Source organism: Diadema antillarum, unplaced genomic scaffold (genome assembly GCF_040938485.1).
Source record: "Diadema antillarum isolate AM-2024a unplaced genomic scaffold, OU_Dant_1.0 seq00000015_RagTag, whole genome shotgun sequence".
Taxonomy (NCBI): Eukaryota; Metazoa; Echinodermata; class Echinoidea; order Diadematoida; family Diadematidae; genus Diadema; species Diadema antillarum.
The window spans coordinates 2,553,759-2,569,937 of NW_027271135.1; the positions used below are offsets into that span (position 1 = coordinate 2,553,759).

A 16,179-nucleotide genomic window follows, 5' to 3' on the forward strand; every position below is an offset into this window, starting at 1 on the left:
TCACTACAAAGATAATATTGCCTCTTACATTACAAAATATTCATACGTTTCTCGCTTTTCCTGAATCTAACAAGGTGTACAGGGGAGGAGATTCCTATCATCCTATCTGGCTGAACATTTCTGAAATAGCAAGGATTCACGCGCCCCTGTACAGTACAATCACAATAATACATATTGCTATTATTAAGTATGATTACGACACATAGGCGTACTTATATGTGAACATAACCCCCTCCCCCCCCCCCCCCTCCGCACGTGGGTGGAGATGTGGACTGTATTGCCAGAGGCCGTAGGTGACAAAGAGGGCGATGTTTGGTACTACGAATATTATGGACGAGCAGCTGAAGGGACGCAAGGGAAATCGAGGGCCTACACAACGAACTATTTCGGAATTATATATTTCATGTTTTCTGCCCTATTGATATAAGCCCCTAAAATAATCACTCTCAAAAGTTATCAGCGGTAAAGTATTTAGGGGGAAAAGCGTATCAAATTATTGCAAGATTACCTAATTTCGAGACTGCGATATTGCTTCGTTGGGATTAGTGCACCTTCGGAATAACAAAAGAAATATAAATAAATAAATAAAAATAAAGAAAGGAAAAAACAGTTTCACTGCTTCAAACCTGCATTGTTGCGTTTTCATCTATTTTTACGATTCCTCTCAAAACGGTTGATTGTTTGAGCTACATGTAATTATATCATCTGTTATGTTCCAGGTTTGCAGTTTGTCGATTGTGCTACGTTACCTGGAAAATTTGAAAAAGTAATAACAAATGGAGTAACACAATTTCAAAAATTGTACAATTTATTGCTTTCTTCGGAGAGCGAAGATTAGTACTGCAAAAGAAAAACTGTTAAGGAAGTCAGGAAGAGGCTTCACCTAAGTGCCGCCACTGTGATGAAGTATTCAGGCAAAAAAACGAATAAAATGGTCTTGGCATGTTAGTCCCCTTGCCTCGCATAGAACTATATTCTTATACTAAATGACCGACCTTCTTAAAAAGGAAATCCACCATAAAACTAGATAAACTCTACAAGAGAGACAAAAAAAATCACTAAGGACGTTCGAAAGGTGTCGTAAATCGGATAAAAAAAAATGAAAATACGATATTTCAAAATGTTACCTCCCTTTTTTCGGAAAACAGTTCTTGATCAGTCCTTAGGATTATTCAAATGAGCGAGTTGATGATGTCCTCAAAATCTCTATAGGCAATTCGAGGAAACTTGTTTTATTTTTATCTAATAGGGGTAAAAAACATACTGCCATAACAAGATAAATCAGAGTTAAGACTTGTTCCATTTTAATTTTGTGGGTGACAAGTTTTGCATGTGCTTAGCTGAAGTACAAAATTGTTGTCATATCTGTGTTGGAAATTAATAAGAAATTATCAAAGTATGACACCATCAACTTGCTGATTCTAATATTCATAACGACTGGTTTTTAAAAAAAATGATTCTAAAAAAATGAAATTTCATGATGTCATAACTTCTTGATTTCTTACTTCATTTTGGTCATTTTTTAGTTGTTCTGCAACGATTTTGTTTTCCTTGTTTTTAATGAAATTTATAAAATTCTGGAGTCAATTTCTTCTTTTAAAGAGAAGACATCACCAGGCCGCTGGAGAGACCAATTTGAAAGTGATAGGGGCATTCCCTTGATAGAGGCGGGACAAAATCATAAGGAAGATTGAAATGGAGAGGTAACACAATGGTAACACAATGCCCGAATGATGCAAAGTACAGTCAAATAGTAAAGTAAAAAGAAAATTTGTCTGTGAGTGTGCGAGTGTGCGTGTGTGGGTGTGTCGGCTTCTGTTCAGTATTACATGCATAACTGTCATCATCCTACACGAGCTCATACCGGCTGGCACAACAGAAAGGAGACAGAAATTGATACGAATTGCTAAGGTGACTGCGTCACCATTTATTTCAGTTAAATTTTCATTACGATTTTCTTGTTTTTCAGTTTATGCTTGAATGTATATTATATTCATAAAAAGGAAGAGGGAGAACGAGAAAAGGAAAACCCCCAATGACTAAAAGTGGTTTTACAACTACGAGTATGACAAAACACTTGCAGCGAAGATCATTACAGGAAAATACTGTGACAAGTAACAAGTAACAAGTACAATGTATGACGACAAAATTGCAAGTATCAAGTACAGTGTACGACAACAAAATTGCAATTACTGCAACAACAAAAAATCTTTTAAAGTTTCATTTACTAACCATATTACAGTAGCCAGGAAATGCAGAATTCAAACAATCATTACAATGTTGTTGTGTTCTTCTTTTCAAAAACTATCATACAGAAACAAACAAACAAACAAACAAAAATTGAACACTAAAGAGAACTTATATGAAGCCTGTAGAGCTCTAATTGTACAATCACAGCTGCCACATAATATGCCTTAACACTGCGATTATTATTTCTTCAGTAATCATGTCCATGGAGACAAACGTACATATAAAATTTGCATCGGTCGATGGGAAATGCGAGTGAAATTATCAAGTGATATCAAGGAGACACTCAGATAGAAGTGTAATCTCGTCGCTTCTCGGCTCTAGAACCCAGCCAGAGGGACAAAATAGTCGTGGACAGTCTGAATAGAACGGGAATGTCGGTGTGGTATTTCATTGACCTGAAAGAAGTGTGAAAGCAACGACACAGATGTCATGATAATATTGTTTTAAAAAAGCAACAAAAAACAGCAAAAAGATGTCATGATGATATTGATTTTAAAAATAGGACAAATTATGTAAAATGAAGATTGTGCTGTAATACGGTAAAAACGAGAATTATTTAAGATATTAGAACATGATAATGAACAGTGGTGATATTGATAGCAATATCAATAACGATGCTAAACAGTTCCGATTATGATGATAATAACCATCATATTGATAACAATACTTATTGGGAGGGTATAACACCTTGTTCACACTTAAGGAGCCATATGATTGTCTTGAAATATTAAGCATCATTGGGGAAGACTTGATAAAAGAATTGCCGAACATTAAGAGTTATCAATTCATTTGGCTGATTATATAGCTAATATATTTTCTAATAAGAATACATAATGACGAATGTATGGCCTTTAAAAAAAAAATAAAAGAAACCACATGACATTTACTTTATAACCTTTACCGCAAAGTTGTTCGTGCTCGATGGTAAAATTATGTTTGCGCTTCCATGTTAAGATATTTCATTGGATACATATATATGTATACGAAGAGTCCATTTTTGAAGATTTTAAAGTACTGTCTCTGTCATAAAGTAGAAAATGATACCTTTTAAATGATATATTGGTCACTACAGATGAAGGTACATTTTTGAAGTTATGGTCAAAAGAAGGAAGAATTTTCTTATTATTCTCTTTATTTTTCTTGACCTTTAATCGCAAATATCTCCATTTGGCAACGGGACTTATCGGTTTTTGCGAACAAACTCGTCATACATATGCATATATCACAAAGCCTACGAATTATACGCACGTAATGTCAGCATATAGGCATGGCTCGACACTAACTTTTTTGTTTGGTGGCCCGATGGGGCCACCAAAACCCCAATTTTCAAATTTTTGGTGGCCCGAGAGAAAAATTTGGTGTCCCGAAAAAAACTCCAATAAAAAACATTAAAAGTCCTTTTTTTTTTAATGAGTCAAGTATTCAAGATATATGATAGTAAGAATTAGAAGTTGGACATATCTACTCATAAATAAACTTCAACAAATTTGCAACACTCTCTCTCAGGCATTCATTCAGTCCTTTTCATCCATCCAAATTTAACTGCTAATTTCCGGCGCAAAAAGTTACGAATTTATTGACATACTTTTCAAAAAATGTCGGTGGCCCGAGGCGGGCCACCAAATTTGTCCTTTTTTGAAATTTGGTGGTCCGACTTTCATTTTTGGTGGCCCCGGGCCACCGGGCCACCGTTAGTGTCGAGCCCTGATATAGGCCTATCATGTACAGTGTATAATGTAAACAGGCGTAATATTCGCATACTAAAACTTTGACCCTGCAGGAAAATGTGCATAATTCTTGAATAAATTCACTCGTTTTATCTGCGTTCAAACTTCTTTTATAATGTTACCTACACTCTAGCGGTTAATTCCATTGACAGTGTCGACTGAGACATCCCGCCAGACCAGTGAAACGTTGTGTTTTGGCGGTATCCCCCGGAAGGGATTTAAAGATATCATGTTGTAATTTCTTTAATCATTCTTTTCAGTCAACATTACAATGATGATCATAATTATCGAAATCTATGACCTCCAAAAGTTTACGCGTAATAAAATGGAATTTTTTGCATAAATATGAAATGTACACCCATACTTGCATTTTTGCACACTGTGTATCTAAAGATTTCCTGTTTATTGTTTTAGTCTTTTGCGAAGTTATTGATTTGCTTAAACAATATATATAAATATGTATGTTTTAATGAAAACTCCTTGGAAAAACAGAGAAAAAAAGTTGTTGTTTTTGTTGTTGTTTGGGGGGTTTGGGGTTGTTGTGTTTTTTTTTGTGTGTGTGTTTTTTTTTTTTTGGGGGGGGTTACAAATATGAAAATAACTGCAGCACAGCCAAACATACCTCTTTCTGGCAGTAACTGGGAAGGGTGAACCAAGCATCAGGATCGGGGATGCCTTCGGTCATATTAAAGACTCCGGAAGTAGTCACCATGGGAACTAAATGTAGTAGGACAAGGTATGTTTGGTTCAAAATACAAGTATTATTCCATATAACAACCAATCCAGGTAATGGAAAAACAAAAATAAAAATAATCATCTATGTCATAAGGATAAAATAATCAATGCTGCGTAATCACATCACTACTATCTGCAATAGTATTACGTTATTACTATAATTTTCACGACTCACGAGGGGACTGCATCCTACAAGCTTGCTTTTTAGCAGTCCCCTCCATTTCCGACCTTTTCTTTGTTATGTTTCAGTCACATTTTGTCCATGTATTTCTTCAACTAGTATGTTTATTGATTCATGTAAACAAATGACGTGTATTTAAATTTTATTTGGAACTGTAAAAATTACATTGTACTTAATCTTTTTATATGAAATTTTCATATTATATGCTTTTGCCGGAAATGAAATAAAAATGAAATGAATAGTACAATGTAGCAGAGAAGTAAGTTTGCTAATGCGATTGTTTAAGATTAAGCTGGCTATTGTCACTTTTTACAAGGTCAGGTTCTGTAAATTTGATAAACGTTATGCTACAATCACACACGGCCGGGTTTCGAACCGGGTCCATAAGGAATTAAAACCGTATCGACTCGGTTCCAACAGTGGAGACCCGCATCGTAACCCGTGTCAATTCCTGATGGATTCCGGGGGGTTCGATACGGCGGTGAATTTTTTTTGGTCATGTTCAAAATTTTCTCATGGTTTTCAATTTCGTATTAATACCCGAATTGACCCGGTTCGAACCGCATTGACTCACATCGACCCAGTGCAACCCGCAGCGTAAAACAGTATGGACCCTTGCCGTATACCGCATTGCCTTCATGCAACGGATGATGACAAGGTTTACATCCGGGTCGGTACGGGTCGAAGCGGGTTGACACGGGTCGATAGGGGTCGGACAGGATTCAGGTAAATAAGGATTTAAAGCGGATTTTTATATGGTTCGCTACGGGTCATTTTCACCGGGATCAAATCCGTTTTGTGACCCGGCCGTGTATGACTGTAGCATCAATCACCCCGTAGAGATAAATTATAGAGTGATGGCACGTTATTCCGAAGGTTAATTAGATATCGGAAAAGAAATAAGGTTCGTAATAATTCGTTTACATTGATGGATTAAGGAATCTCCGGAATTACACATTTTATTCTATATTCGGATTAAAGAACCTTCGAAATATCGAACCTGCAGAGTAGTGAACATTATTCAATTAATGTTTCTGAAAACATCGAAATAACGAACCTTATTTAATTTTCTGATAAACGAAGCTCCGAAATAACGAACTGTTACCGTATTTTTACCCATGTGTTTGCAAGAAAGCCTGGAAGTAATTAAAAGTGGTACGCCTCATAACGTTTGACGGCTGAGATTCTCTCTTCTATCTATTCAAAACTGTTACCTGAACGCAAACGTCATATTTGGCTTCTTTTTTTTCTTTTTTTCTTTTTTTTTGGGGGGGGGGGGGGGGGTGGTAACACTTGTAAGCTCACATTTTGAGGTATGCAAAAGTTGCATCCCTAGAGAGAGGGAAAATATACCTGATTCAGATCCCTGGACCACTAGCGAACACCAGCGAATGAGTTACCAACCGGGTAACAGTTATTTTGGATGACTGTGGCCGATACCCTCCCATCCAAAGGGTCCTTCGGGGTGGACATCTCGAATGACCAGACGTCAACCATAAGTCCTGAAGGTCCGCCAATTGACATGGTACCATAGAACGTAGCGTTCTCTAGAAAATTAGGATGGGAAAAAATAGGTGGCACAAAAAAAAGAAGATAAAAATGAGACACAGATTTTAACGACATGTAGATCCTTAAAAACAGCGACATACTACTTGGTATTTTTGGACATGGAATTTCGTCTCTAGACGAAAAGATATCTTTTGATTTCCAATGAACTGAAATTTTGATTTGTTTTACAATTTAGCATATTGCATGCCAGAAAATGGTGTCGTTGCCTACCTGGAACGCAGTTCTGAAAAGCCGGTTGAGTGACTGGTTGTTTGATACAAAGCTTGTATTGGTCGTAGATGATCCATTGGAAACTTTCCGCCTGAAGTCAGTAAAAAGGGGCGCATGTGAGAACAGAATAAATAAAAGAAAGTACATGTATTCAAGCATGACCAAGGAATGTATGACAGTGCAACGCAACACAAAAGAGGAAAATCGCACCTCCTGATTTTAAGTGAGGATTCAAAACATATAAAACGGGACCAGACGGTCAATCCTGAGTTTTGTTATATTTTCTGAAAAAAAATCATTCTTCAAAATAACTTCTAAATAACAGGCTAGGTATCATAAAACGAATGGGAAATCATTTTCTTGTACGTTTTGTGAGACTTTATTTTTTGCAGAACTGTGTAACATGATAAGTATTACATACGTGTCTTTCGTCCTATTATAAAAAGAAACCTTTACACACTCTTAACTTTCAACTAAAAAAAAAACAATGCTACTTCTTTCAAATTTAAGAGTTGTCATGAATAAAATGCGGTAAAGAAGTGTGTAAAAACTGTTAAAACTGATATTCCCTCTGTTGCGGTTGATGAGGAGGATTATATTTGACTTTTTGTCTCATTTATCGCCAAGAACACAGGTTGGCGAGATTAATACTCTGATAGCTGCGGACTGTCTTAGCCACTTTTCTCAATTAACACCTTTTGCAGTGTCTGCTTTCTTTCATTCATTCAGATTTAGAGTCAATTTGTTCTGACTTATGCATTATTCAAAAATATATAGACCCGAATTCACGAAGGTGGTACAATTGAAACCACGTTTTCAACCATGGACAATTTGTATGGAGCGCCGAGTGTCGCATGGACTATTTCGTTAAGAAATCAGTCATTTCGTCGACGTAATAGCTTTTTCGTCGACAAAATGTTCATTTCGTTACAAAATGATCACTTGGTTGAAGAAATGACTGATTTCGTAACGAAATAGGCCATGTGACACTTGGCGCTCAATAAAAATTGTCCATGGTTTTGAACCATTGTTTCAATTGTACCACCTTCGTGAGTTCGGGCCATAAATATTGTTCTTTTAGAACCTGTCCTTGAAGAGAGGGAAAAAAAAACATGTGTTTCGACTTATTGGAGATGGAGGTGTTGTGTAATATGATAACTGTCGCGGGATGAAATAAAATCCGACGAGAAATGAGGCTGGTATAGCACGCTCAAGGCATATGACATGGCATCCTATAAAAGTGAGAACAATGAGGGGGGTGTCAATAAAAACTGTTGTTACTTAGAATAACCCCCATAAACATCCATAGCAAGTTTGAATGAAAACCGATGTGAAATGTGGCTGATAGATTTATCTTACGTGGCATCATTCCCAACCGGTACACTGAAGGCACCCGTCCGCGGCATGCCCTCAGTACAAACAGTAAGTTCTAAAAATGTAGAATGTCCACCCATCAAGTCAAAATTAAATCCGTTGAGGAACATCGAAGTTGTAGCATAAATAAGCATTTTTGCAAATTTTGACCTGCTGAGGGTGGTCGTTGACTCTGTAAAAGGTGATACAGTGAGGGCAGCATTGCTAATAGGTATCGATGTCTAGATTTGTCTATGGCTGCGTTTATCAACTTTCCCCTGTTTAAACGGCTTTCGATAGCTCTTTCGATAGCCCTTTCGATAGTCCTTTCCATAGCCCTTTCGAGAGCCCTTTCCGAAGCCCTGACTGCCTGTACTATATATGTGCCGCTTGTTTTCTAAGAAGGGACGGCGAAAAGCAATTACCATCATAAAGACATATCTTCCTTTGAGAGTGACGAGTCATGATGCAATGCCACATGAATCAATTGTCTTCCTATCTGTGAGGCAGCTCCAGTTTAGCATATACTTCAAATATTTCTGAGTGGCGGCATGAGACTTTGGCTGCGTTTGGCTGCGTTTATCAACATTCCCATGTTTAAACGGCTTTCGAAAGCCCTTTCGATAGCCCTTTCCATAGCCCTTTCCATAGCCCTTTCGAAAGCCCCGTCCACTCCCTGTACTATTAATGTGCCGCTTGTTTTCGTCGGCTGCGTTTATCAACTTTCCCCTGTTTAAACGGCTTTCGATAGCCCTTTCGATAGCCCTTTCGAAAACACTTAGCTAATTGTCTCTGTGGGCTTTCGCCCTTGGTGTATGCATCAACAATTTTTTGGCTTCTCTCTCTCTCTCTCTCTCTTTCTCTTCCTCTTTTCCCTGTTTTTTGTTCCCTTTTTTCACACTTTTGCTTTTTTTTCTCTATTCCCCACTTCCCCAGTTTCCCGCACTCTTTGTAGTTGTAAGTTTTCACCCCATGTTCCCCCTTTTCCTCAGAGGTATCCATATGTTACAAGCTTAAAAGTCTTTTGAGTGGGTACCTCCACTTTTTATTTTCTCCTCAGGGTGTATATAGAGTGTATGTATCTTTATTGTACAGATCATGTAGACAAGAACATGTTGTTAATCCTGTCTGGTTATATATATTTACAACGATTCGCATGTCAAATTTATGATATTGTTTCGTGTACATTCTGTTGAAGAAAGAAAGTGAAAAAAAAAAAGTTTGAAAGTTTGAAAGTTTGAAAGTTTGAGAGCCCTTTCCAAAGCCCTGACTGCCTGTACTATTAATGTGCCGCTTGTTTTCTAAGAAGGGACGGCGAAAAGCAATTACCATCATAAAGACATATCTTCCTTTGAGAGTGACGAGTCATGATGCAATGCCACATGAATCAATTGTCTTCCTATCTGTGAGGCAGCTCCAGTTTAGCACATACTTCAAATATTTCTGAGTGGCGGCATGAGACTTTGGCTGCGTTTATCAACTTTCCCCTGTTTAAACGGCTTTCGATAACCCTTCCAAAGCCCTTTAGAAACGGCTTTCAAAATAGTTGCGTTTATCAACTCTCTTCGCGAACACGATTTTTTAACTGGCCTGTCACTGCACAGCTGCATTGCGCTATTCGACCCGAGGAGAAGTACAAGTACTGATGTACCAGACTACAAAGCCGTTTCAAAACAGCTTTGCGTTTATCAACTTCCAAAAGGCTTTTACAAACAGGTTTCTGAAAACCTGTTTAGGAAACCTGTTTGGATAGCCACAAATTTGGGGCTTTCGAAAAAGCTTTCCTAAAGGGCTTTCAAAACAGCTTTGCGTTTATCAACTCGTAAAAATTCCTTGAAGCTGTTTGGATAACCTGTTTCTGCCGAGAAAGGAGAGTTGATAAACGCACCCTTTCGTAAAGGCTTTCCTAAAGGGCTTTCAAAACAGATTTGCGTTTATCAACTCGTAAAAATTCCTTGAAAGCTGTTTGGATAACCTGTTTCTGCCGAGAAAAGGAGTTGATAAACGCACCCTATGACACCCTGACATACCAAAATAAATGTGGAATAAAAACGGTCTAGAAACGCGGCCAGTATCGGGCACACAATATTACCTTTTATAAGACAGAACAAGTGAGGGCGCCACCACCTACAACGATATGCGTCTTTGTTTTACCATTACGAACTTTCATAGCAAACTTGAAGGTGATCCAAAAAGAACTGCAGCTGATAGAACGCTTTAATACAAGAATATCTCTGAGCCGGACGGAGCTGCAGCGACGGCGGCGCCGTCGCGACGATGCCAAATCTATAGCATCCTTTCAACTGTTTTCGGGGGATACAATGATCGTTGTTTTCACGGAAAATGATTTCTAGATCATTTCCATTCTCTTTCTTTTCCTTGTGTCATAAAGTAATTTTTTACACCATTGGTGAAAAAAACCAAAAAACTAACTCACATGGTCCAGTTATCAAGTGAATCAGCAGATGCATGTGATTGTGTGATGCCAGTGTATTCAATTGCAAAATTAAGAACAGAACATGATACTTATGACAACATTATTTTTTTAGTTAGAATTACGTAGCTCTCATTTAAGCCGATTCGAGCTAACACACTTAGAAGTGGTCCGGAGAGACATTACCTTGCTGAACTTTTGAACAAGGCGATAGCTGATGGAGGTGTCATTCAGGAAAGCAATCGTCACGTTCAGTCCGAACCTTTTGTTTGTGAAGTCATACGCCCCGTAGGAGTTGGAGTACAGGGCCGTGGGTCCGGGGTCGGACTCACCAATTGTGGCGCCTGAATGGAGCAAGCGAAGAGCACGTGATATAGGCCTATATATCAACGCAACATTCATCACTTCAATTTTAACATGCAGCTAGAAGGCAGAAAGACTGCAGCGCTATGATATAAGGCGCGCAATGACGTACCTTAAAAAAGACGTACAATATATATTGTCATTACGGTGATTCCTAAAGTGAAAAGAATTTGAACGTTGAAGTAAATACTGATATTAATGCACATGATTACACACCCCGATCCCTCATCTCAGTACCCTGATAACATTGCAGACAATGAAAGCCCGAAAACTTTTATAGAAGGATTTCGAGCTACCATTCACCCAAGTGACGAGGGTCGTGTCTTTGATGATTAGAAAGTGGATGATATATCTCCTGGCTGAATTTCAAAATCAATGAAAATTTTGTTTTGATAAGAAATGTTTTTGCTTGAATGGAGAGTGAACGAATGTTGTTTTGAACCTAAACGTGACTTTTTAAAACTAATCTTCAGCGTTGGTTCTATACTCTTTCCAAATACCAAAGCGTATTTTCTTCTTTATTCATTTTCTCAAATATGATATGACACGATTTCTTGTAATTTCTTTGCTGGATTTTTTTTTCAAGTAAAGCAATAATCGGAGGACTGGAATTCGATTCCCGCCTAGTGCTTACATCCTTGGATGAGATGTTTTACCCACCATGTCCTTCTCGACTCAGTTGTATAAATGGGTAGCTGGCAACGCTAGGGCAATGATAATGGCACGGCCCTCTGGCAGAGCAGTGACAACACTAAAGAGACTACCCAAGATATAGAAGATACGTTTTATTATCATAATTGTTATACCAGTATTATCTTAAAAATTTCATTAATTTAGTGGAAGAAGACAAGATTGAAGAAAGCCCACCCCTCAAAATTCACCCCTCTCCATAATAATCTCTTGCTTTCACGTATTAAATGAAACATACCTCTACCAGGCAACATAAAACCACACGTTGCACACACATGCACACATAATGTAAATGATTACATTTGTACAGCAGCTGTATACAAAGATCAAAGGTAAACTTTCACGAAGTTTGCTCATGCCACATTGACTAATTCGACGGAAGGTTTTGCGTACCGTCAGAGCCATTCTTTACATTGCACGAAACTTACTCGAAAGTCAACAGAAGTCGAATATGAAAGGTCAATCCGAGAGAGCGAAAAAAGACACACCACACTGCTAAGTTGGTACTAAAGTGACTGTGCAACTAGTATTATCATAAGACCTACTTGTGCAGCGTGTTGTTCTTCTTTTATGTGTTTTTTATGAAGACATCAGCTGAATTTAAAGATTCAATTAACCGTGACAGAAAACTATATTGTGATAAACGGAAACAAACAAACAAACAATAAAAAGATGATACCAATTCAATGTCATAATTTCTGTGTCGTAACTCGATGGGAAATTAGAACAAGGAGGTACAATCAGGTAAGTTCACCTACACCTCCTTGGTTATATCAACTAAAAGTCTGTTTGACATTAAAGCAGTCAATTAGGACAGAAATACTGTGCACTCAATTATTTGACCATGTTCGTCCATTATGCATTTCGTAACAGTACAACATTTGTCAAGGTTCGCATCGATGCAAGATTTATTTCATTGATTTTGATTTGATTTAAGAAAAACCTGAATATGATTGGATAGTGTAAATTATAAAGACATAATTATCAAAGGATCATAACAATGTACAAACTTCGGAGCAGTAGTAATATCAAGCGTGAATATGACATTTCGCTCTCCTACACGTAAGAGGAGAGTGAACGTAAATCGGCATTCTCAAAGAAAACATGGGATCTCGGCGCCTACAAAACATCTTACAGGTATAGGTCTTATGAGGAATGAAAAGAATGATGCAATAGACACAGGACAGAAACTGTGAAAAACTAACAAGAAACACAGAGACACAACACAGATCCTCACACACACATACGAACACAACGTGATGATTCGACCAGACATTATTAACAACACAAACACATTGGCTCGAATTCACGAAGGTGGTACAATTGAAACCATGGTTAGTCATTTCGTGACGAAATGACTGATTTCATAACGAAATCTTATAGGCCATGTGACACTTGGCGCTCCATACAAATTGTCCATGGTTTAAACGATGGTTTCAATTGTACCACCTTCGTAAATTCGGGCCATAGAATACGAAAGGAAGCATAAAGGCTCGGCTTACCGACACCCGCCATGAACTGTTCCGGAGTGCAGCATCGCTTTTGAGCATTCACCGTGGCCACCACGGCTACCAGAGTCAACAGGAGCGACAGCCTCGCCATACTTGCATGCACGCTAAAGAGATTAAAGGCATTATTCATATTATTTGCATGTGAAACAAAAACCCAGCTTTAGTGCTTCAAAATAGTTTTAGATTATGAGTTAGGGATAGAAACAACCAAAGTTAATCAGTATTGTTAAATATACAAAATGTGAACAATAGCTATGATAAAATTGCTTCTACACTAAACCGTCTACATCAATGATTTATTGAGAAACTTAGTGATATATCCTCGTATTTTAGGCTTTATTATGAAATTCTTATGTGGTAGGATGTTTTGCGATACAACTGCTCTACACATATGCATCAAATGTGATTACACGTACTTGATTTTTTTAATCATTGTTCCAAAAGGTAAACAATACTTTTAACTGAGGTAGACACGAAAAAAAGAATGAGCAATAATGATGACGATAACAGTAGCTACTAGCATGACTGGACGTGATTCGCGATCGACTCAGAGGTTATACGTAGGCTCGATCGATATCGCTATATATAGGTGGGAAATACAGGCAATCATCCCAACTCACTAAGTTGCCTTCAAAGCCTACCTGTATCATTTCGATAGATTAAAGATTAATACTCGGAGGTATAAACGATAGTTGATCTTTCTGCACACGAACACCACTGCATTACAATAAGCGTTATCGTATATTAAAAAAAAACAAACTATGACTGACTTATACTCAACTTTCAACTTGCACAAGTACAAGTACATTTTCCTTTAGATAACAAGACAATCGTGTATTTATGATGGGCTTCTGACTCATATATAACGCGATGTTTCAGCCCTCATAACCATATCCATATTCTTGAAACTTGAAAGAAAACGTGTTAAGTAGAGACCAACAAGCTTACCACCGTTTAACCGCTTAGTCCCTGCGGTTTGAAGTATATATGAAAGTGGTTCTTTTTTCTACTAGAAATTTTTATGATAACGGGTTTTCTTAGAGGCTTTTAAAATTATTTACTTGCTTATACCAAGATATGAAGATAAGATTGTCAGTATATTATGCTTCTAGACCACGACGCCCAGAAAACGTCACGGTTAGGCGATTCCCCGATGGAGACTCATGGAGAAATATGAGAAAAAAAGGAGAATGATTTTTAGTGTGTCTATGGTCACAATGGACATTTATCACAGAGATTCTAACAAGAAAATAATTAGGTGGTAGAATGCTTAACGGTGCACTACGTACGTATTCTTTCTATATAAGGTAAGTGTTTGGCCCTCAAAACGGCCTACCCATCCCGACGTTTCGGCAAGAATGTTCTCGAATGGCGAGAACATGCTTGCCGAAACGTCGGGACTGAGTATGCCCTTTTCAGGGCCAAACACATACCCTATCTACGAGGAATACGTGGTGTACCGTTAAGCCTTCTACCAGCCAGCGTTCTACCGCCACGGAAGCCTTCAAAAATTTCATGAAAATAATTGATCTCACTTTAACAATGAACCGTAACATCACCTATTAAACAGACAGCAAAATACGTCACAAATTGTTCAGCTATCAGGCCAATAACATTAACTTACCACTCATCATACTGGAATCAGAGTGGTACAAATTACAAACCTACAAGCAAGGCATGCCTACCAAACTACAGTATATCAGTATCAAAACTCTGTATACTTTCGATGGGGATACAGCAATCTAAGGCTTTGCATTTCAGGGTTCGAGTTATATGGGGAGTCGAGAGAAGGTGCTTGTATTATCTTGAAGACTATACACTAGAGATGTCATGGCTGTGCGTAGCAACACCGATCATAACCGTGCAAACTATATGGTCCTAAAGCCTAGGGATGTATTGTATTGGTTGTGGTGTGAATTCCGCTTTTACGTGTTTGCGAGGTACTAAGAAACCTCTGCATGAATTGTTTTAAAAAAGTATGATATTCTAAGAGGTACTCTAAGTTTATTTGATGAAAATTGGTTCTGTAATGGCCGAGATATCCAAAACAAAGTAAAACATCGCGATCCTGATAAATGGTGGGTCCCACCTTTTATTAGGATCGCTTTGTATTATTTTTGAATATCTCAGCCCGTTCGAAATCGATTTTCATCAATAAGGTTTGAATTCACCTTAGAATTATGTATTTTGCTCTTTCATATTTCATAAGAAGTTTCTCATTATTTCAAAAAATCATCATCAAAAAGCTTTCAAAACCTCAAGCCCCATCTCAACCAACGGTATGGGCGCTACCATCCCTTTAACACACAATGACTATCTCAACCAAAACTGTAGGCCCTACCAAGTACCATCCCTTTAACACACAATTACACCTGCCGAGGAGATATCGATAGCCCAAAGCTGGAGGTGGTGGCTGGATAAGTTCAGGTACTATTCTAGATATGAAGCAGGACTGATATGAATTGTGCAGGGTAGTGGATGCATTCATTCGATCATCACATAGGGCTATCCTGAGTTTTAGGGGTTAAAATTATTTTGAGCTTTTCACTTCAACACATGCACGTCTGCTTTAGCAGTAGCTACAGGTATGTCCCAGCCAGGAATTGTATCATGCTAAACTACTTTTCCACCTACTTTTCAATCCAGGGAGGTGGAAAACACCTCCCTGGTTCTATCTATCGGCAGATAACTTACCGATGCAAGGTGTTCGTCTGACAGATTTCCGAACCACACGTATAATTCAAGTCGCCGTGCACCCAGTAGTAATTCTCAGATCTGAGCTAGACGTTATATTCATTGACCCCATCTCCCGAGAGCCAATAATTAATGCTAGCGTAGGTCGTCTGCTGTCGCTTGGGTACAGAGTCCAAAATCATGGTGTCATGATGTGTCGACGGTATAACACAATAACAAGAACAAAAAACCCACTGCTTTACACGACTTAGATGTTGAAGGTGACTAAGTGGTGGCGTGCGTGGATCGAACACATCGACGCATTCCACGTGCTCCTGAGTAAAGATTTTGTTGGTCAGGTGACTGTTTGGGTCTCAATAAAGACATGACGTATGTATACAATGCACGTGATATGCACTGCCCCAGCCAAATCAATACATGTCAAGCGGCATTGAGTTGTCTGTCGAGATAGCACGCAACTAT

The 16,179-nt window shown here is 38.2% G+C and overlaps 1 protein-coding gene across 1 annotated transcript; it reads right to left on the reverse strand.

Annotated features, from left to right (window-relative positions):
* Nucleotides 1–6,267: 6,267 nt before the first annotated feature.
* On the reverse strand, nt 6,268–15,858 carry LOC139725127 (development-specific protein LVN1.2-like). The gene is made up of 5 exons (XM_071636212.1): nt 15,718–15,858; nt 13,015–13,127; nt 10,646–10,803; nt 6,673–6,763; nt 6,268–6,440 (listed from the first exon to the last, which is right to left on the reverse strand). Exons 2-5 carry the CDS (start codon nt 13,112–13,114, stop codon nt 6,268–6,270), a joined length of 522 nt encoding a protein of 173 aa, XP_071492313.1. The 5' UTR covers nt 13,115–13,127; nt 15,718–15,858.
* Nucleotides 15,859–16,179: the final 321 nt, after the last annotated feature.